Below are 23,608 nucleotides of genomic sequence, written 5' to 3'. Positions count from 1 at the left end.
GAAACAAAAACAATCAAGCCTTTGGTCTCAATGAAAACTTCAATTAATTCTAAAAATTTATAGGCTATATCCTTTAGAAAAATACCATGAAAGGATTCCATCACTCTTCTTCAATAAACTTTAATAAAAATAGTCCCTGGATCTAAGATAAATTCAAAAGTGAAAATACATATTGTATAGAAAAGAGGGCTAAAAAGGGAACCTTTGCTATAAAATGCAAACTAACAAGGTACCTGGGACAGGTAGGCTGGCTGTCATCGACGTGATGAACAGAGCATGTGGAGAGAGAGGCAGGGAGCTTTGATACATGTGCTGAAGTGCTCATTTGCTTTTGCGGGGGTCCGTTCTCAAAACTTTGGAGAAGTTAACAGAAGCTTTGGGCATACATGGAAATGGATCATTGGCACCTTCTATAGTTTCAAAGACCCATTTCTGATTTAGAAAAGCAGGTAAGACACCAAAAGGAAAATGAAAGCAACCTACTTTGGAAGCATGACATTCAGTGTTCCAACAGGCAGGATTTCCATGGACTTCCCCCAGAACTTGTTTTTCCATCTGATGTCTAAACAACATAGGCAGAGGAGAAGAAATATATATTTTATATCTAATCACTTAGTCTATAAAAATTAACATCTGTATTACGCTGTACATTTCACAAAGGACTTTCACAATCAACAACTGATTCTATATTGTTGATTTAACATGTCATGTGCCTGGGGATGGCCCAAGGTGAAAAAATTAACTATGAACCAAAAAAAATCTACTGTCTATGTTTCTCTAGGACACATGTTTCATATTTTTTTTAACAAATAAAACTGGGAAAAGCTTGGAACAGTATCTGTGTATGTGAATTCACATACACATATACACAGACTCTACTGTGCTTTAATGTCTAGATAAATGTTGTTGTGAGTTTTAACTAAATGGTGCAAATAGTTAACAGATATGTTAAAAATAAGATGTATAGTAAAAATACTTGCAGTATGGCAATACCATTGATTTATATACACATCAATTTGAAAAGTTATATGATTTGGAAGAACAGGAAAAAACAAAATCTCTAAATACAGAAAGGTAAGCAAAATGTATGAGAAAGTGAAATTAACAAATGTGTTCCTACACTGGTTGTTAAATTATGGCCCAGGGCTCAGTGGTTTATCTCACATGATGGCTTTATATTTTACTTCGGGACACTCAGGTTTGCCTGCTAATTTGTAATAACCACTTGATCCCATTTTGATGAACTAAAGGGAACTTAGTGCTGTCTCCACAAAATTTCTGACTCTTTGTTAAGATCAAAAAATGATGTATTCTCATATTTTGCAATGAAATACAGTAACAGTGCTCTATCATTTTGTGCGTTTTTAGACTGAGAAAGGGCATATGAGAAGAGACATTCTGTGAGCAATGAAGCCCCCTTCCAAACATGAAGGAAAAATTTACACTTAATGGTTAAATGTACATATATGGTTGACCCTTGAGCAACACGTGTTTGAACTGTATGGATCAACGCATAGGCAGATTTTTTTTGATAAATACAGTACAGTACTATAAATGTATTTTCTCTTCCTTATGATTTTCTTAATAACATTTTCTTTTCTCTAGCTTACTTTACTGTAAGAATATAGTCTACAATATATATAACATACAAAATATGTGTTCACTGACTGTTTACATTTTATTGGTAAGGCTTTTGGTCAATGGTCGGCTACTACTAGTTAAGTTTTGGGGGAGTTAAAAGTAAAACATGAATTTTAGACTGTGTGGGGGTCAGCACCCTAACCCCAGTTTTGTTCAAGGGTCAACTGTATATATTTTTCTTTCTGAAGAGGTTCTGAAACTTGTAATTTTATGTGAGTTTATAACATTCTGACTAAACAATAGGGACTGTATAAGTAGAGACTTCAATCCAAATCGCTGAGCCTCAGTAAGTTAAAGGCCACAAATCAGCACAATGCTTACATATCTAAATAGACCATGACCACAGATAATGTGTTATAGAATCTTCTTTCACAATTAAGATTTCCTTTCACCACCTCAAGAAGCAAGAAGGCAGCAGACAGAACCTCCATGTTATAGATGCAGACAATGAGGCATAATGAGGTAGAGTGATAGCCCTGAGCTGGTCCAGTCGGCATGGAGCTCTGCTGTCCCTAGGGCGTTGTTTCCTAAGTATACTATCTTATCTCCTACATGACACAGCTTCATATTTAAACCAGGACATCTAATTTCTCAAACCGAATTCCACACCAATTACTAACATTCTCTGAGTCCCAAAGATAGAAATCTAACCTGAGCATAATGCGCCTTTAGAAACTAGAAATTGTTTTGTAGGCTCACCAATTGGATTTTGAAGTTATAATTGAAATACAAACCTTGCCAAAACACAAAATTCTTGGATTCACAGTGACAGGCAGAAATGGGTGGATGATGGCTAACCTGGTAATTAAAAACAAAAGAGAAGGCAATGACATCAGTGTTAAAACTTCCATAAAGGGCCATTTTTTTCCAACATACATTGGCCACCCCCAAATAAAAACTAGTCAACTCATCCATCTCTATTATTGAATTATTATCAGAATATGTAAGTAAATTACTGAATCTTTAATTTTAAGACTTCATGCTTAAACAGAGAGAACTTACATACGTTAACAGAGTTTTCTGTTAACTGGTATCCTATCCCCCTACAAACAATGGTTTATCAAAGAGCTGTTTCATCCTCAACCTGTCCTCCTACAGTGTCTGCGTAGAAACCTCTCTGAGTCCAACAGCACTTACCTGTTCTGAGAAAAATCGGAATCCCTTGTCCTCTCTAATGCATTCGTAAGTCTCCCCAAGGACAGGGTTGAATGGCTTACTTCCTGCTCTGAAATAGGTGGAGCAATATCCTGAAACTGCAAATGCAGCAATAAGAACCTGTTAAAACATTTAAGAAAGGAAAATAATATAGGAGAGACTACTTCCAGGTCTGTTTGTCCCATATTCCTCTATTTTACACACCCCTTTCCCTGGGTGCTGATTTGATGGCGTTTGCATTTCCTATTAGCTGCACAGACTCTTCATAAACTCATGGGTAAAAAAAATGAGCAAAAAGGATGTGAAAGTCCTTGCATGTGAGGTCACGTATTCTTCATTCAGCTGTCACCCAGTTTCCTGAGTATCACAGCATTCAGAGGCTCTGAAACCCCATTTATAGGTTATGTCCTTGGCATGACTTTGCACCATGTGCAGGACGCTCGTGGCTGCTGGTGCTTTCTGGAGGGCAGTCAAGTTTTCCACAGTCATGTGAGGTAGGGGCCAGGGCAAAGCACAAACAGGAGGTTCCTTTCTCTGACCCAAGTTCTTGAACACTTGGGCTCTTCTGGCTTTCAGGAAAGGCTGCTGGAGAGAGGCGAGGCATGCCTTAAACCTGGAAGGAGTGGGTTACCTCTACATCCTCACGTCAGAAACACATATGACCAAAGATTAAGTCACAGAGCATACATCTCCTATGTATCTGGAACTTTGGGGCCCTGACCAATTTGTGCAAATGAACTGTCTCCTCCTTCACCTATGCAGTGAGAATGTTATGCAGAAACCAAATATGCCATCGTAATGACTTCTGCCTTAGTCCACATCTAGGGTTGGCAACCCCCTGCAAGGTACTGCTCTATTATTTATTACCATGCGTTCGTAGGGGTCGTCAGTTTCTGAAGCCTTGTCCAGAAGCTCACTGTATTCGATTTCCTCACAGAGATGTTGCAGAGTGTTGAGCGGCTCATTTAGCTCCACAGGCATAGAGACTTTAGACAAGTCTTTACCAATGTTGTTCCTCAAGATATTCCACAGGTTAATGTTACTGGTGTCGGGACAGGGAGCTGGCAGGCCTGTTCGACGTCCGTTTCGGAAGGCTCCTCCTGTAAGCTCCCCATTCAAGACTGGAAGAGAGAGAAAGACAAGAATCACGATAAAAGATACTTTGACTTTTTGATTTCATGGCGTCTGGGAAGGAAATAATTCTTTCAAATACTTCTGATTGTGTTACATTTCTTAAGCCTCCAGTATACTCTCTCAAGAGTGAATGGGATTATTTCAACACAGGGCTGCTAATAAGTGCACAAAACATCAATGTATAATTTTTTTAAACAAGGTGTTAAAGATGCTCAAATATTATTCCAGAAAAGGTAAGTCAAATTTCTGAAAATTAAATACATTTAATAAGAAAGACTCTAACTTTTGATTTAAGCAAGTAGTTAAAACTTTTTCATTTAAGCATCTACCTAATGGATTTTTCAACCATCTACCGTAACAGATTATACAAATATGAAATATACTGAATGATCAGCTGCAAAAGGAACAGTCAGGGAGGGGAGAAGATAGCTGTTCACTGAATCACCAGCGTTCTAACTTGGCGAGAAGACCGAACAGCCTGGAAGCTGAAAGGATGCATACTTTGCCGAGAGATGTTGTCCGCAACGCTGGTGTTGTCTTCAGATATGTTATCACTCACGTCACTGATGTAGGACTCATCATCTGAAGCCTAAAAAAGGGAAGGACACAGAAAGGATGAGAAATCTTGTTCAGTCTTGAAAGGCCAGAAAGTCCAATGACTAAAAACAAAATGTTGCCCAAATAAGCAAAAGCACAGGTCGAGGGGGGAAGTGTATGTGGCACATGTGCAATGAACACATGAGAGAGAGAGAGAGTGGGCCATGAGCCAGAACACAGCATGGCTTTAAGTAGCTCCCTGCCTCAGCTGGGGTGGGGGTCTGGGGGAGGCGGGGATGTACTCAGAAACACTGCAGTGCAATACAGTAAGAATGTACAAAAAAGGAGGCCTTATTTGTTCCTGGAGGACTCAGGAGGGGCTGCCCAGAGGAAATAAAATTGGCACTGGGTGTTGGAGAGGTTTTTAGAAGCAGGGAGAAGCACGGAAAGAAAGGAGAGTGTACGAAGGTGAGGAGAAACATGAGAGGAACATTCCATTCTAGGAATGCCCGGAAGCTGAGGGGCTGTGATGGGGGGTGGGGTGAACAGGAAGAGGGTCTGGCTGTGGAGGGCTTTTCACGTCAACACAAGAGTTCCCATATCATCCCACAAGTTATTACATGCAAGAGGATGAGAGAGTCCTATTTTTTTCTCAAAAGCAATTACTCTTTTTATTTATTTATTTTTATTACTATCATATTTAGTTTTCAGGAAGATGCCTGGCAGCTTTCCTTCGGGAGCTCAGAGGATGGGATACTACATAGATCTGGGTAGGGAATTCTGACAGGTTAAGACGGCCACGACGAGGCTTTGGGAGTAAAGCTGCTTTGAGAGCCACATTTGAACATAATGGACAAAATCTGGCAGATTATTTGGGGATAGAGGAGGAAGATCCAGGGACGAGGGAAATCAAGAATTAAGCCACTCTCTCCAAGAGAACAACATGGAACAAAAATGAAACCAAAATTTGCGTGAGAATAAAATTAAGGGGCAACATATGTACTTAGGGGAGTTAGAAATGGATGAGATAAGAAAATAGTACAGTAGAGCCACTCAGAGAAATGGGAACAACCCAACGTCTCTACTGCCCGCAAGAAAGCTGCTGATACTTATTTACTTTCTTCAAAATGGAAATAATGTTACATTTTTTCCTGCACATATAACAAAATATACTTACTATAAAAAATTAGAAATTATATGAGGGCAAACAGATTACAGAAAAATTCACCATAATTCTATCATCTAATGGAAACCACTTCTAACATTTGGTGGATATTACCAATGTCAAAATGCCTATAATAATATAACAATATATCTATCTTTAGATACTGAACAAGGGGGTCAGTTTACATCTTGTTTTATAGTGTTCTGAATATATTCCCATTATAATAAATACAGCTCTCACCTCCATTTGGAATGGCACCATAATTCATTATACAGGTATAACACAAGGAATTTAGCCAGCATTTAAATGGTTTCCAACTTTTTATTATTATTGATAATACTTGGATGAACATCCTTGTAAATATAATTCTGTGACTCTGTCTGGCAATTTCATTCATATTTATTCCTAGAAGTGAAATGGCTGGATCAAATGGGTCACATTTAGCCTACAGGCACATGTTGCCAAATTGTTGTTCTGAAAGATTGTAGTAATTTGTCCTCACCAGCAGCACATGAGAATAACAATCTCTCCACACCCACTTAAACACTAGATATTATCAATGTTTTTTTCATATCTATTTACCTAACATACATAAAAGATCTCTTTTAAAGTTTGCATGTCATCTTGTGTAAATATGTTTTCTTTCACACATTTTTCAGTTCATCATCAGGTTGCGTTTGGCTAGTCTGCAATTTATTTTTTAATGCTGTTTATGCCCTTTTTTTTATCATGTGAAAGTTTTAAGTTTGTAGGTAATCAGAAATAATCAGTCTTTGCCTTTAAGGTTTCTGGATTTATTGTTGATGTTTTAAAAGTTAAAGTTGAGAATAATTCCTATATTTAGGGAGAATAGTGATAGAATTATTGCATACATAAATGAATAATGGTAGTTTTGCTTTACACACTGAACAATGGTAGTTTTGCTTTATACACTGAACAAGTCTATAAAGATGGAAAATTGAGAATAAAGTCTTTTTCTGATTCATGTTTTCCCACTGCAACTGGTTTCCAGTTCCTATTGACTGCAAAAGAGCCAACGGTAAAATCATCAGCCACCTTCTTAAGCTTGATAAAAGAAAAAAAAGTAAATCAAACTCTTCTACAAGATTTCTCTTAAAAAAGCTCATCATTAGAGGAGACAAATTCCTGTTTAAACCAAATTCATGTTGCATGCCTGTGTACTGTTTAAACATTTACTAAGAAAACATTCATGTTTATCCTACAAAAAGCTATAAACAGTCTCTTCTTCTTAAATTTCTAATCTCTCCCAAGTAATATATGATAAAAATGGTCCAATACCCATTTCCTTCTAGAATGGTCCATGTAGAATGTAAAACAGTTCCACAATGACAGTGGGCCCTGAGTATGATCTGCATTTTCATATGTGTGAGCTAAGGCTGGGCCATCTGGCTGTGGTCCATGCACATTATCCTGTATATAAAGTTAAGGCTCTGCAGTATTATAATAAAACAATTAATATATATTGATTTCCTCCCCCTGGTCAAGAAGTCCTGGGACAAATACTTCTCCTGAAGAGCTTAGGGATTCAAAAGAGTTCAGGGATTTTTTTCCCCCCTAAATGCGACCAGGCATGTAGCATTGTGGAAACAAGTTAATAGCAGAGGAAAGGAAGTAGATCATTCCGGAAGCAAAAACAGCATTTTTTAAAGGAGCTGAACATTCATTAAATGAAGTGCATTAGTAGATATCACATAAAGAGGATTTTTCTCTCACTCATGGAAAACATTAATGTAAGACAGCTAATGCCCAGATGTTTCTCAGATCAATCATGTGTTAAAGTGCTATCAGCATTCCTTTATTCAGTTAGCAAGTATTTGGCCCCTGGAAGAATCCAGAGGAATAGAAATTGCAAGAGGTTGCAGCTGAGAGCTGAGATCAGATTATAAGGGTCTTTGTATGATGGCTAAGGGATTTAGATAGTTATCCTAAGGACGCTGGGGAATAGGGACATGGTCAGACTTGCATTTCAGAAAGATGAATGAGGCTGTCCAGTGGGAAATGGATTAGAGGGGCAAGAAGGGGGGCAGAGAAACCACTAATGGGGATTGTTCAGGTAATCCGGGGGGAGATGATGGAGGAATGAATTGGAGTAGTGGCAGTGAAGCTGTAGGAAAGATGTACGGATTTGGCGGTACGTAGGTGACAGACGTGACAGAACCCAGTGAGTGAATCAACATGGTGGCGGGTCCTAGTGAGGCAGATGCAATGAAGGACACATCCAGGTATCTGGTGTGAACACTTGGGTAGAAGAGCACGCGCAGGAGCAGATGAGAAGAGTACGCGTCGGTTTCTCCCCACTTGGGGATACGTGTGTGGTTTTGGACATGCTGAAGAGGAGTTCTGTGGTGCACCCAGGGGGCAATGTCTCAGCCAAGTGGTTATGTGGGTCCTCAGCCAAGTCCTGGTCCTTCTTCAGACCCATTCTCTCTTTGAGCTTTAGGTCTGAATACCCAAATACTGGCCAGAGAATTCCACCAAGAGGTCTGATGAACTCACAATGCCTCCAAGTGAATACATCACCTCCACGCACCCCTTGTCTTTCCCTCCGCCACCAGGATCCCTCTCCCCCCAGAGCTGGCACCCCCACACTGCCTGGACTTGTGGAATAACCTGCTTCACATCCCCTTCATTTCGGTGTTGTCAGGGTCTGGTACGAGTGACACTTGGGCCCCCAGCCAGTGTGCCTCCAAGAGCTTAAACCTAGGGAAATTAGGTTGCTTTCAGAGAGACAGCTCTAAAGTCATCACCTGATGGGTCAGAGCTCCAATAACACGAAGCCAAATTTGACCGGAACCTGACTGAAGAAGGATAAAGGACTGATCAGCAATGGGAGGTCAGAAAAAGGAGAGTCAGAAAAGAAAATGCTGGCAGTATGCCTCCAGCATAGTGGTCCCTGGGGGTATGATTGGCTCCCAGACACAAATACCCTGTCCATGTGGTACAGTATCCCCATAATGGAGACAGAAGAGTGGAACTATGACATCCCGGCCCTCCTAGCCTTTAGTTCACTCAAGACACTGTTCCTGCTCCTGTTCCTTGCTCACCAAGCAACCTCCTGACTAGAGCTAGGTTTCCATGCAGGTGGGCCTTAGGGAAAGAGACGCAAATCAGCAAGCATAATTATTTTGTCCATCTGATAGCATCTGACCAATTATCATTATGAATAATTAAACTAGTACTCCGGCTTGTACCCGGGAGTCTCTGTGAATCAGTAAACATATGACTAGGGATCTGAGAGGCAGGTGTGTGGCTTGGTGGTAACAAATTCAGTACACGATACGACAATGCTATTGTACCTCTCCCCGTTATAAAAGTGGTGTGTGTTCATTCTTTCTTTCTCTTCTCCACTTATTTTTGTTTCTAAAATCACTCCTAATTTCAAACGTCCAAAAACAACTACAACTAATTGTCAGGATGCTTCCTTCCAATCTACTTTCTATGCATATGGAAATAACATTCAGCAACTATTTCATTTCCTTTTTGTAAAAATGCAGTACAGATTTGCAACCTCAAATGACAAAATTTTTAATCAACTGTGTGGGAAAGAGTTTTGGCGGCTTCTCCCATGCTGAAAGAAAGAGAGAAAGAAAGAAAGAAAGAAAGAAAGAAAGAAAGAAAGAAAGAAAGAAACAAAGAAAGAAAGAAAGAAGGAAGAAAAAGAAAATTCAAAGTATGCTTGACTAAACTTCTAAATTTCAGTAAAAGAATCAATTTCTGCAACTTGATCAAGGAAGATTCCCTGCTTCCAAGACCTAGCCAAGACTTATGAGCATGAAGAAGAACCCAAAAAATCTTTATGGGTACAAACTTCCAATTATAAAATAAATAAGTCCTGGGAATGTAATGTACAGCATGGCAACTATAGTTAATAATACTGTACTGCATATCTGAAAGTTGCTATAAGAGTAGACCTTAAAAGTTCTTATCACAGGAAAAAGATTCTGTAACTATGTATGGTGACAGATGCTAACTAGGCTTTTGGGGGTGATCATTTTACAATACATACAAATATCGATTCTTAGGTTGTACATCTGAAACGAAAATAATGTTGTATGTAAATTACACCTCAGTAAAAAACAAAACACCAAAAAAGTTTTTATGTTAGCCAGTGGTAACTTCCAAAAATCTTAATTACCCAACCAGATATTCCAGACATCATCTTTCTAAAGAAGCTCAAATCCATGTCTTTGGTCAAGATGTGTGTGTGTGTGTGTGTGTGTATGTCCAAGCACACACACACATCCACATAAATGGTAATTTTCAAATTCTTTTATTCTTTCTACATTTAACTAGTCTCCTCTACAAAAAATCTCTGCCATCAACTATTCGGATACCCTGAAATACAAATCGTACAACGGCGTCTGGATGAATGCTAGATTCTTTCCTTTTATTCAACAAATTTAATAAGTTGGCATCCAGAAGTGTTCAGTGCTCAGTAATCAGGAACAAATGTAGTTTGCATGCTTTGGGCTTTCTTACAATTTGAGAATCTTACTGTGATTAAAAACAATAAGAAAAAAGAAAAAAAAGTCCCCATAGTCTTACTTTCTTTCACCCCAACTCCTCATCAGAAGCAGCTGGAGTTGACACATCAAACACCTTACCTCATTCTCTGATGAGCTTGCAGAGAGCAGCACCTCCTGGGCGTCAAAGAACTCGGACACAGACTCTGACATGGAGAGGCGGCTCTCGTTGGCTACCTGCTGTGACAGGGGGAGACTGACATGGATTTGCTCACCGGCCTATAGAGGACAGAAGCATTTGGTGTCATTGTTATTCCCTTGAAAGAAAAGCTATTTGTTCAAATTAGACCATGACGTACTAGGCCAGATTTCTAGAGAAATGCACACCATATGTTAAAAGAGTGGTGACCACAAGTAATTTTCACTTGCAACTCAGTAATGACCATGGCTTAAGTTTCCTTCTAATATGTCTGAAGAATCCAAAAGGCACGGCTGAAAGGTGATGGTACTGTGACTTGATTTCAAATCAATGCTCAATGGATATCAAGTGGAGTTTAACAGCTCGAACCCCTATGAAGACCCTGAATCGATTAGGAAGACAGGTTCATTCTCATATTCTCAGATCTGTCATTACTAGCCGTAGTCTAACCAGCGTGCTAAATCTTGACATATTTGTAGAAACCTCTAGAGATATGCTAAGAAAACACTGTATAAAACTAAATCTTTGAACCAGAATATATAGAAGTCATTTTCCAATATGGTTGTGAACTTTAACCAATGAGATAATATGACTCGAGTATTAAACCTATGGTAAACTACATTTTTATTCAGTAAGTGGTATATAGAGAGAGTACAAATAACAGGTTGCAAAGATTCAAACTAAAACTGTTAACAATTTTTGAATGATGAAGCTGTAGAAATACTTTTGGATTCTGAGCAGTTGAGTGAGCAAGACGGTCACCAGATACCGTGTGAGGCACGAAGGTGAGTGCGCGTAGGGTAGGCAACTTAAATAAAAAAGAAGCTGTCTTGGGATGGCATTTCCTAAGCAATTAGAAGGTAGGACCCTGGCGCCTGTAGATGTCTAGTAAAATGTACACTGTTCTGTAAATGTGACCTTCAAATGAGTTAAAACCCTCCCCTTGTTACATGTATCATATCACTGTATATAAAGCTCTAGTATTACTGTTGAAAAGTATAAATTCTCATGGTTATAAAATAGTAACTTTATCAAGGGTTATAAACAGAATTATACACTACGTCTAGCTCAAATACTGAATGTTCTCCTGTCCTTTTCGCATTATGTCAAAAATTCTCCTGAAAAATGGAGTGATAATAGCACCTACCTCAGAGGTCACTGGGAGTGTCAAATGAGATAATACATGTAAGGCTGTTAGCACAACGCCCAGCACACAGTAAGCATTCACTTGACATGTGCTAGCTATTAATTATCCGCATCCCTATTAGTGGCTGTAATAGCACCATTAGTATTATTTTAGTCAAGTTAGGTGATTTCTCCTAAGATAGGGCTTTTAAAATAAACCTTAAGAAAGCTTTCATTTAGACCTTCTCAGCTAAATAGGTTATTTCCCCCAACATTTCATGGGCCGTTAGATGATAAGGAACATTTCAAATGAAGACTGTGACAGACACAGAGAATTCACAAGCTGGAGCCGATACGTAAACCAAATATTCGGTAGCATCAGGTGAACACAGATATAAATACAAATAAAGACTGATCGAGCTCGTGTACATCTTTCACTCCAAAGAAGACCAAACTGTCAACAATACAAATATTTATGGAGAGAATCTTATTAACAGTGAAAGAACTGTATTAAAAAAAACCCCAAGATACGTAGTTGATTTAGATGCTAGAAAGTAAGTACTCTACATCTATTAAAAATGAGCCTTACCTCATCAGGGCTAGGAATAATATTTACACTGACAACCTGATCACAAATAATAGATTCTGAATGTATTCTGTTCAACCGACTTCTTAGTTCAGCATTCTGGTTGAGTGCCTTAAAATAACAAAAATTGCACATGTAATTTCAAGTTAATAAGCAAGCATAAAACAGAATAAGCACACAAAAACACACTAGACAAGAGTCTATGATGTTCTTAGTTATAATTTTTGAAGTCATTATAGGCCAGATCCTACCGGTAAGAAGGAAGTGAATGGCTCAGAATTAAGGGATTCATTTTTTATACAGAAAGAGCGCTACTTAGTAGGTTAGTGGGTTGAAAGAGTTCGTGGATTTCATAAAAATGATTCATAGAATTTTCTCCCCCTTGGAGTCAGGCCCATTACATCCACGCCTGGTCTACCACCGCATATATATTATATTTTACACCCTGCAATAAAAACTACTGATTCTTTCCATTTTGGGTTCTAGTTTTTAAAATTTGGGAGTTGTCTCCAAGCCAGATAGTGATCTTAAAATTTATTTGGAAATGGGGTGAACAATGAACTGGCTTTAATTTGTAGCATTATATTTTATTCCAGTGAAAAAATAGTTGTATTTTCATTTTCTAGGAGCACATAACACATGACAGTGCAGAACGAAGTCAGGTGTAGCCCAAAAGGTGCCTTCAGTGAGCAGTGCAGACACTGACAAGCACAATAAAGAACATATCACCGGAAGGAACTAACTCCAAGTTATCGCCATCACTACTTTCAACATACCCTCTGCATCAGGAAAAATGCTACCTGGTATAACAGTTAAGGATGTGTGGCAAGAAGAGAATAGCTTTACGTGAGCTTTACTCCCTACGGGTGCCCTGGGGACAAAGGTACTTGCACTGCATGGGTGCATGGGAACATGTTCCGTATATATAAGATAGATGTAGCGAACTGGAATTACATCAAGGATCAAAGGACATGTGAGAACAAAGCCCAGTGAGAAGCTGGACAGTTCCTTTCCTTTGCATTAAAATCAGCAATGAGAAGACAGAGGTGGATGCCTAAACGTCAGGACTGGCAAAGGCATCTCCCCCAGGGAATGGGCGGACTGCTGTCCTTCAGATGGAGTGTATGGATGTAGTAAACCAATACACATGCAAATATAGCATCATAATTCGAACTCGGTATCTATTAAAACAGGATAAACTATGAAGTGGCTGAACTTCACACTTGCGTTGAGCAGTGCCTAGGCCTTGAGCATGGAGCATAGACTGGCCTCTCCTCTGTCCCTCCAACACGGCGTCTGCTTTTTGAGAAAATTGTTCACTCACAGCTTTTGGCTTTTGTTTAAACTCTTTGTATCCAGCTTGTAAAATATGTGCAAAATATAACACACCTGGTCCAGTGGGCTGTCAGGTATTGATGGACTGAAGGTGGATACAGATCTTATAGTTGCTACATTGACGCATTGAAGGAAATATATGGCTAGCTCCTTGAGAAAACAGGGATGTGTTATTTAGCTAAAAGGTGATTACTCTTATAGTAAATGAACCATATACTTTAAAGGAAGAATCCTAATATCTTTACATTCTGCAGAAGTGGTCAGGATCACCTTTCCTAGAGCAAAATCTCAAATACTTGGTAGTTGGAAAAAAAAAAATACCGCATTACCCCGTCCTTTGTGGTCACAACACCATGTTATTTGTTCTTTCACTATTTTTTTGCCCATGAGTGTGCTGTAAGTTCTCGTTTACTGAAATATTTAGAATCAGATGTATTTTACTGTCTTTTAGTGGGAGGCCTCATGGTGGTGCATTTGACAGTTTTAACTGCAGAATCATAGTCTTGACCTAATGGTTTCAGACAAACTTCAATGGAGGGTTTCTCCAAAGTAACTACACCGTCACTGGAACAGAGCTAACAAAACAATGCCACGAAGACTCAGTGGTGAGGATAAATAATGGTTTTCCTCAGAGTAGGAGTTTTCAACACAGGCTTGCCATGTATCACAAAGCTTGTACTATTGTTTGCTCTGAATAGCTGACGTGAAATTCTCATTTAAGCTCTTATCTCAGCCAATTGTCATGAAATGCAATTGTGTCTGCAGGTGTGTGTGAAGGTACACACAGTAACTCTAGCCATAGTAGTGATAGGGGATGAACCAGGAGTTCAAAAGGAAAATTGTGTTCATAATACATATGCAGTGGTAGAAGAAGGGTGGTGCTCTAAAGCCCCCAAGAGCATGGAAATAAGTACTCTTCCAAGTCTGGCAGCCTCAGCGGCAGAAGGTGGAAGCAGGCAGACAACTGAGCGTGCAACGGTCCATTTCTGCACATCTTTCCCGGGAAGCTCCTCCTTTTGCCTTGATCATACAGACTGTTTCTGACATTTGCGACAGCCAAGTGCCCCAAGCTCTGTGGTGTCGTGCTCTCAGGCAGTGCGGGGGACCACATTTATTACTTCCCCCCTTGAAACTCAACCACTTTCTCCATAATGGTATCATGGAAATCTTGGGAACATGAAGGATTATAGATATTTTCTGTGAAAGGACACTATTAGCAATAATTAACATGGAAGAGCCCAGATGATGGCAGAAACAACATTCAGAACATACCCAAGGATCGTGAACCATAGAGAAGCAAGGAAAAAGGAGGGGCATCATTAGCTACTCACACCAGCCAATGAGCAAGAAAAGCTAAGGAGACGTGTCAGTAATGACATTGCTCTATTAGTGGCAGATGGGACCAAAGACCTAACAGGGAGCGAGCGCCATAGGAACTATACTTAGATTCTTCACCAGGCAGGTTCCAGGGTTGTTTTCACTACTTGTTTGAGTTAGTGAGCTTGGACTCCACACAAAACTCTCCACAGAGCAAGCTCATCTCCCCATACCTCATGTCCTTCAGACATATTCAAGTTTAATATATCCGAGAAACAAACCGTTCCTTCTCAATCTATAAAAGAAGTTACCATCTTGAAATCTTGAGTCAGAATCATTGTCCAAATCCCTACTGTGTTGGCTATTAACTACCATTATTCAGCCAGGCAGACAATGGGTGAGGATGACCTTCGACTGGGTGAGACTCGGACAGATACATTTTATTGAACAGAACTGTGGGTTCTGGGAAGGAAACGTGGAAGCCCGAGGGCTGGAGAAGGATATGAAACATATGGCAAGATGGAATCCTCAGAGACTTAAGCCCTTTGGATAAAAGCAAAAAGGAGTGAGAAAATCAGTATGGCAGCTGTCAAAGTGAGAATGATCAACAACCAAACCCTGGGAATCGCTTATAAATCACCTTTTTAAAAATTTTAAAATGAGTACCTACTATTACAGTATATTTGGAAAACACAAAAAGTAAAAAAAAAAAAAATTTTTTTTTAATTCATACCTTACTACCCTATCAACCAACGGTTGGAAGCTTGGTCTATTTCTTTCTAGTTTTTTTCCTATACATATTCCACATTATTTAATGGGTACATACTTTACATCTGTGTCTGCCACTTATTCTTTGTATATAAATATTTATGTTGCAAACTTCACAAATATGACCTTAATGGTTGCATAATAAGTGATTATCTTCTATAACTGGATACTTATGGTATTATTGATTTTTCCTGGAATAAATAATGCTGCCATGAATGTTTCTATGCATAATGGTTTTCTACATTCAGCATTACTTCCTCAGACTAGACATATCAGTCATGGGTCAAAGGGTCAAAGATAAAATCTTTTTAAGTCTTTAGAAATATTGCCAAATTATGTCCAAAATGACAGCAATTTAAACTTAGTGGATAGTTAAAAAGCGATAGAAATAATTCCATGAAGAATAACTTCATGCACAACAAATTTTCCCACATTTCAGGGGATACGAATTCAGGAATACTCTTGGAAGTTTTATCCGGATAAACACCCCTGAATATTTACTTTGTGTATGTGAAACATTGTAGACAGTAAGGATGGTGAACACTACAATTGGGATTTTAATTATGGTACTATGTGCCTTCAGTTGATTTTTTGCTTACATTTCCATATATACCGTATTTCATTGATTTTAGAAGCACGTGTCCTCCTACCTTTAACACCTCGGCAGCACTGTCCATTTCATGAACAGCAGCTTGTTTTCTTTTTTAATACTGCACATAATGATGGTACATCTAACAATCTATGGCATGTTGATTAAATGAAATTCATTTAGTACAAGGAACATATTCTGCCGCTCACATTTATATGGACCCAACACCCAGTACATATAGCATAAGCTGTGCACAGATTTTGGGGCCAGAGACCAAACTAATTACGGTGTTAGAGGGTAATGTGTTTGAGACAGACTCAAGTCAAGTCAAATCTTTTACTATTATAGTAATCTGGGGTACTGAAGTTACCTTAGCGTTATTATACACTATTTGATCTTGGTGTTCAGGGTACTATCTTACAGAGGACATGAAATTTTAGCTGTGAAATAAAGTGTAGAGACCGCATACAATGCCCTGTCTTACAGATTTGAATCTAGGCTGCGTCTCCGGTGTAAAAGTTACCTTTAAAGTTTCATGGAGGTAAAATAACAGAATTATGGATGTTTGTGTACACATAGATCAGGGAAGAAATATCACTTTAGAAGAGGAATTCATTATCCTGTTCAGCCTTGTAAATTATTACATGCCCAAGGCAGGTAACAATTTATTCTGAGCAGGTAGTGAAGAATGTTAATTTCATGTTATTTTCTATGCTATGTGTCTTCTAAAAGGATGATGGAATTTGCCAAGTTGATATCCTTAAAAGCTTTATTGAAAAGCAGCATTTTAATAATTTTACATATACCAAATAGTTATAACAAATAAAATATATACTTAAAAAATGTTAGACTAATTTAAGAAGTTATTTAAATATGGTCTCTTTCGCCTTCCCTCTCTGTGGAGAGACTTAACTGGTTATAAGAAAAATAACTGGGAGTTTAACTGATAACACTCGCATATGGATCGAGGATGCTTTCAGGCCACCTAAAATCACACTATAACATGAAGTTATGCTAATATAAAGACATACTCAGAACGCTTGTCTCAATGTACGCTATTTAAATATGTTGTTCAATTCTGAGTGCTATGTTGAAAGAGGGGCAGTGAAAATGGAGTTGGCCAACCCAGGATGGCTCCATCAGTTAACTGTTTCCCATCCGCACTGTCTCCTCGTCTTCTGGTTTCTTCCGTCACAATATGAACATGCTGACATAGCTACCAAACTCCAAGGCTGACTTTCAGTCCATATACTATTTGCTGCGTAATCATTCTTTTTGAGACGGTCAAAACCCTTTACTGTTGATCCCAATGGTCAGCGCCATCCAAATTCTTTGGCTGCTTCCCCTAAGTCTCCATCAAAGGATCCTCTTTTTGTTATGTCCTTTAACCATTAATGTTCTATATAGCAGCACCCCTGACCCACTTTTCTTCTGATTTATCAATATCTATAACTTTGCCAATGTACCAGGGTATCCGCAACTTTCTTTGTAGCCAGACCTTTCTCCTGAGCTCTACATCCATACATCTGATTGTCTGATGGATGGCCCACAGACCCCTCAGTCTCCAAAAAAATCACTACTTAGGCCTGAAGAATTAGTTCTTCTTGTATTCCCAGTCTCAGGGAAAAGATCTATTACTACTGTGTTACACAAAGAGTCTTGACTCTGTTTTCTTGTCCCTGTTTAACATGCAGTTGATTTCCAAGCCATGCTGATTCTAACCAACCCCCTCCCCCATCTTTGAAACTCATCCCTTCCTCCTACCAACTCTGGTACTTCCCCAGCCCAGGTCTGCATTATCTCAAGTATCTTAAGACTCTGTCCAACTAGTTTCACCTTAATTCCAACCATTCTCCATACTGTACCAGAGTAAGCTTTCTAGATAAGAAATATGCACTCATATTTTCAATTTCTGGCATTATCACTCATGAGTTAAAATCCTATAAGGCTTCCCCAGCACTGATGAGATAAACCTAAACTCCTCTGTGTGGCCCTCAATGAGCTGGTTCCCATCTACTTACTTAGATATTTCCAGATTAATTCTTCCTCGTTCACCCCATGCTTAGGCCACTATGAGTTAACCGCCATTCTTCAGATACGCCTTTAGTGGTTTAACCATAGATAGCAATTTCCTAGAAGGGAGTAAACTGTCTATACTCTTAAATGTCTAAGCATAAGCGACGGTGAGTTCCAAAAGAGAGTCCAGCCTTATGGGCAATGAGTAGAGACAGCCAGCGAGGGTACTACTGGCCCAGTGGGAGGTACGGGAAGAATTAAGAACGTGAACATGGCCGAAATGCTGTGATAACACACAATAGGAAACACTGAGTTCTCTAGTGAATAGGGTATAACAGACTGTCTTTATAGTACCAAATTATTTTTACACTTTTTGAGGATACAATTGAGCTTTCTGGTTAAAATATATATATATAACAGCCAAAAAACAAAACAAAAAAACCACCCACCACAAAACAAAACAAAAAACAACCCACGAAAACCCAACAAAAATCTATTGAAGCTCTAAGTTTAGAGGCAAACAAATTATGTTTTGACACAAGAAGGAAATATTTAACCCCCCAAATGGAAAGTGGATATAACTTTGCTTTATTTTACTTTTATCATGTTAGTATTGGGCCCTTCCTTGTAACCTCCTGCTGTCTACTCAAGCCCGGTTCAAAGCTCAGTTCCTCCTGATCTGTGGCTCTGCTCTAAGGTCAGGGATCTCCCATTCTTTGGAAAAACCAGAGCCCCAGAAATCTGCACCACCCTTATGCTGCCCTGAATGGACTAGAGCATGGTCCATTTAACTGTTTCCTTGGTAAACACTGCTCATCTCACTAATCAAATCATAAGCTTCCTGGGGACATGGCCAGTTACTTTTATCTTGGTGTTCCAAACCTTGCACTATACCTCATAGTTGAATGAAATACAATGAATAAATGAATGAACAAATGAATCATTAAAAAATTCCTCTTTATCATCATTTCTAATCTGACGCCACAAACCAGATCTCTACTTTCCATTCTCTGTCTTAACAAACAAACAAAAGCAAGCAAGCAAGAAACAAATACATTTTCAAAACAATCAACAAAACTAAAAGGCAACCTATGGAATAGGAGAAGATAATTGCAAATGATATATCTGATAAAAGGTTAGTGTCCAAAATATATAAAGAACTGATATAACTCAACATCCCCAAAACCAACAATCCAATTCAAAATGGGCAGAAGTCATGAACAGACATTTCTCCAAAGAAGACATCCAGCTGGCCAACAGACACATGGAAAGATGCTTATCATCACTTATCAGCAGGGAAATGCAAATCAAAACCACAATGAAATATCACCTTACACCTCTCAGAATGGCTAAAATAAAAAACCAAGAAACAACAGGTGTTGGTGAGGATGTGGAGAAAGGGGAACCCTCTTGCACTATCGGTGGGAATGCAACTGGTGCAGTCACCGTGGGAAACAATATGAGGCTTCCTCAAAAAGTCAAAAATAGAATTACCACATGATTCAGCAATCACACTTCTGGGTATTTACTGCCCATCCCCCAAAAAAGAAGCACCAATTCAAAGGGATACATGCGCTCCTATGTTTATTGCAGCATTATTTACAATAGCCAAGATATGGTAGCCCAAGTGTCTACCAATCGATGGATAAAGGAGATGTGGTGTTTATATATACACATATACATACACACACACAACAGAGTATTACTTAGCCATAAAAAGAATGAAATCTTGCCATTTGCAACAACATGGATGGAGCTAGAGAGTACAGTGCTAAGTGAAAAAGTCAGTCAGAGAAAGACAACTACCATATGATTTCACTCATACGTGGAATTCAAAAAACAAAACAAGCAAAAGGAAAAAAAAAAAAGAGAGACAAACCAAGAAACAGACTCTTAACTATAGAGAGCAAACTGATGGTCACTAGAAGGAAGGTGGGTGGGGGAATGGGGGCTATAGGTGATGGGCATTAAGGAGTGCACTTGTGATAAGCACCAGATGATTAAAATAAAAATTAAAAAAAAAGTTTGTGTAAAGGAAAAACAAAAGAAACAAACATATTTTCTTATTTTTCTTAATACACGCGTATACCACTAAGCCTCTATCATTTACTACACCTGAAGGAAACACTGCAATGTTCAGGGGGATAAGAATATATTTTGCACATTTACAGGATGACATCTGTATGTTTACCTAACCATTATTTTGATCTCTCTGATTCGTGATACTTTCAGAATAATGATTCCAAAGATCAATTACCACAGACTGAGTGTTCCGACAGATACATGACGTGAGGAGCCCAAGGCAAACCATTAAACTGTGCTTATGATGAAAGCCCTCTGCAGACTGGCCCTACAGCTGCTGCTGTGAGTGCGCATGCTCCCGAGTCCCCCCGGTTTTGCACCGGAAGCAGGATATGCACCTCAACTGACAGTGTTTTATGGTGAACACGGCAAGTGTGGCCCAGGTAACAATACTCAATAGCATGAAACTTAACACTGAGGGTAAGCTGACAGTTCAGGGACATAAAACATGGCGAGACAGTTTGTCAATATTTAGGAACTGAGGGAAACTATTCAAGCAGGAGCCGATCCACATGGAAAACCACTTACCCAGGATTTGCTTGCTCCTTCACTCTGATCCAAGGCACCAGGAAGTGAACAATATTTTATATAAACACTGAGTTCGCACACAAAATCACATAACAACATTGAATTCTCAAAGGACTTTTTAAAAGTGCAATTATAGACTAAATGAAGGAAATATTTCAGAGAAGTGCTCAGGGTAAAAAAGCATTAAGTGCAGTTTTAAAGGATTTTTATCAGAAATTTCAACTTTGATATATATCGGTATTTGATGAGTATTACGAAGATCAATATACGTTGAATAATATATAATGAATTATATATAATGAATATATATTGAATAATATATAATGAATATATATTGAATGTATTTTATGATGTACAATATATCTTGAAATACATGAGTCTAGCTTCAGGGAGCATAACTTAGATAGGAAGAAAATTCTAAAAGTATAAATCAGAAAAGAAAAAAACAGGTAAGAGGAAGCAATAATTTTCAACAGATTGAGATGTGGTATAAGTGGGAAAATATGAAGTGTGGAAGATCTAGTAGATACTGTTGTATTTAACACTGGATTAAATATATTCTGGAACATATATTAGAAGTGTAAATCATGTCTAAATGCATGATTTGTCTTTTAAAACCAGGGGCAGTCTTATAAATGACCACTGAGAGGCATCAAAAATATTCAATCAGCCAAAAAACCAATTATATGTTTATAAGCAAGTTTAGTTGATTTTTACTCTTACCTTGACCTATTTTGCAAGAAACATTTAACTTCAACTTTAATTTAATTAAATTAATTATTTTAAAAACATTTTAAAATTTAATCCTGACATTGCAATGTCTTGGGGGGAGTTTCAGTTGAACGTGCCATGCATGACGGACCACCTCCACCCCCAATCTTGCATTACGGGGTAGGGAATGCATCACGAGAGTGAAACAAACACTTTCGTTTACCTGAGACAGTGACTGTCGGAGCCGTGCCATCTGCGTGCTGTGGCCTTTATTGTGATCCTGCTCAGAAACCATCTGCTTAAGCTTCTCCTTCTCTATAGCTATGCTATTAAATGCAGACTTCAAAAGAGAATGCACTGGGTGGGGGGAAAAGGGAGAAACAAACATCAAATGGATCCAGAAAGAATATACAAAATTACAAATCTCTCAGCACTTTAACTCATGCACAGACATTATCTGGAGGGATTATATTACAGTCTAGTTAAAAGTCAGCCTTACAATGGAATCTTCCAAAATACCTATACACAAAACAAATATGGTAATGGTAATTAATTGGAGTAAAAAATTGAGCATTTCATACCAGAAATGACTTAGAAGCAGGATACAAAATACTGATATCAATTCTTAAATATCAACATTTAGAAAATTAATCTATAATTCCTAGAAGGAAAAGGCAACAGGTTTTATTCTGTCATGGTTGATAAGAATATTTGAACAGTGCTGTGTATGATGAATTCTCATGCAAATAATTTAGAACTATCCAGATATTATTTCCCAAAGCAGGTACCCAAAAAGTGCATTTTATAAATCCTGCCAAAATAAACCAGGAAAAGCTGATTTAGAAGTTCTGACTAGTTCTCTTTGAGGTAGGAAATGATTTGGTCTTGAGAATAGCACTCGAATTACTTTCTCAGCCAGGAATATCTTGATGTAAGCAGTGCGTTCAAAGAGTAAAACTTCCAGGTTTAAGATGAATAAGTTCTGGAAAGCTAATGTACAGTTTGATGACTATAGTTAATAATCCTGTATTATATCCTTCAAAGTTAAGAGAGTAGATCTTAAATGTTTTCACCACGAAATAGAAATGGTAATTATGTGACACAATGGACGTGTTAGCTGATGCTATGGTGGTAATCATTTTGTAGTATTTAAGTGTATCAAATCACCAGGTACACCTTAAACTTATGAAATGTTATATGTTAATCATATCTCGATAAAGCTACAAAAAAACCCCAACAAAATAAAAGCAACAATAAAAACAACATCCCCCCCCATTTCTGTATACCTAATAACCTACATTTGTAGGTAGACTCTGGGGTAGTCTTTAAGTTTGAAATACAAGAACGTTGGATTTCCAACTCCTATCTTTATAATAACAGTTTCTATAATATGCAGAGTCTTCTAAAAATAGGGATTTCCATATTCGAGAACAGTTATTTTTAAAAGAAGCGGAAAATTTTAGTAAAAAAAACCCAGGCCTGAATGAAGAGGGAAAAATGGTGGGATCACGAGGGACTCACAATCTACTGATTTATGTGCCACATTCTAGTCATCATCAATTTAAAGGTAATAACTTGATAGCTGGAATACAGTAACCCCACTGGCGGTTCTAAAAGCAGACTCTCATACATCTCAAAATCCATAATTCTTTCTAAAGAGTTCACTCAGTAGTCATAGAAAAGCCCTTTTTTCTAGCATAGTTGGAAAGAAAATATGTTGTTTCAACAGGCTTTAAAATCCTGTTGAAACATGGATTTCCTGAAAACCTCAGGACTGCAACTGAATACACAAAGCTTTCCTGGGGCTATCGTCAAATTTATTCATCTCCCTTTAGAGGCTGTGCTATACATACTTAATTCACACATTTGTTGTCTCATTCTGCCTGCTCCTACAACCACCCCTTGTCCCCTTGCCGTTAGAAGTAAAAGTTACTGGCCATAATCCTATGCTGTTGTGTAAAGAAAATAACACTGCTCTAGTCTAATGATGTAATTAGCATCTGGCTAAGAAATGTAATAAAAATGTATCAGGAGTAAAATAGCAGGTGAAAAAGAGTTGGCCTTACAGAATCTCAATTGAGAAATCTACAGGAAAAAAGGGTGGTGAGGAGATGATTTAGCTTAGTTGTTTTGGGATTATAGAATTAAAGAAATATCTGATAGTACATTTTTGATGATGGTTTGAGAGTATGAAATCTTGTTGACTTCAACATTCGTAGAGATGCTCTCAGTGTGT

General features: G+C 38.3%; 1 protein-coding gene across 11 annotated transcripts in view; it reads right to left on the bottom strand.

Annotated features, from left to right (window-relative positions):
* Positions 1-23,608, bottom strand: part of OSBPL6 (oxysterol binding protein like 6) — a 200,840-nt gene that overhangs the window by 12,402 nt on the left and 164,830 nt on the right. For 6 of the 11 annotated variants that reach the window (XM_087861747.1, XM_045806187.2, XM_087861754.1 and 3 more), the window contains 8 exons: positions 21,596-21,729; positions 12,030-12,137; positions 10,258-10,395; positions 4,432-4,519; positions 3,664-3,917; positions 2,779-2,916; positions 2,376-2,439; positions 484-562 (listed from right to left, as the gene is read on the bottom strand). In XM_087861747.1, the coding sequence (XP_087717873.1) occupies positions 484-562; positions 2,376-2,439; positions 2,779-2,916; positions 3,664-3,917; positions 4,432-4,519; positions 10,258-10,395; positions 12,030-12,137; positions 21,596-21,729 (1,003 nt within the window). The remainder of the gene's footprint in view (positions 1-483; positions 563-2,375; positions 2,440-2,778; positions 2,917-3,663; positions 3,918-4,431; positions 4,520-10,257; positions 10,396-12,029; positions 12,138-21,595; positions 21,730-23,608) is intronic. The other 5 variants (XM_087861761.1, XM_087861769.1, XM_087861749.1 and 2 more) reach the window with 4 other exon arrangements.

This window comes from Ursus americanus, chromosome 1, assembly GCF_024610735.1.
Source record: "Ursus americanus isolate L20-20 chromosome 1, mUrsAme1.1.p, whole genome shotgun sequence".
NCBI classification, from domain to species: Eukaryota; Metazoa; Chordata; class Mammalia; order Carnivora; family Ursidae; genus Ursus; species Ursus americanus.
The sequence above is the reverse complement of the archived record's forward strand: the minus strand, read 5'-3'. Positions and strand labels throughout refer to the sequence as shown.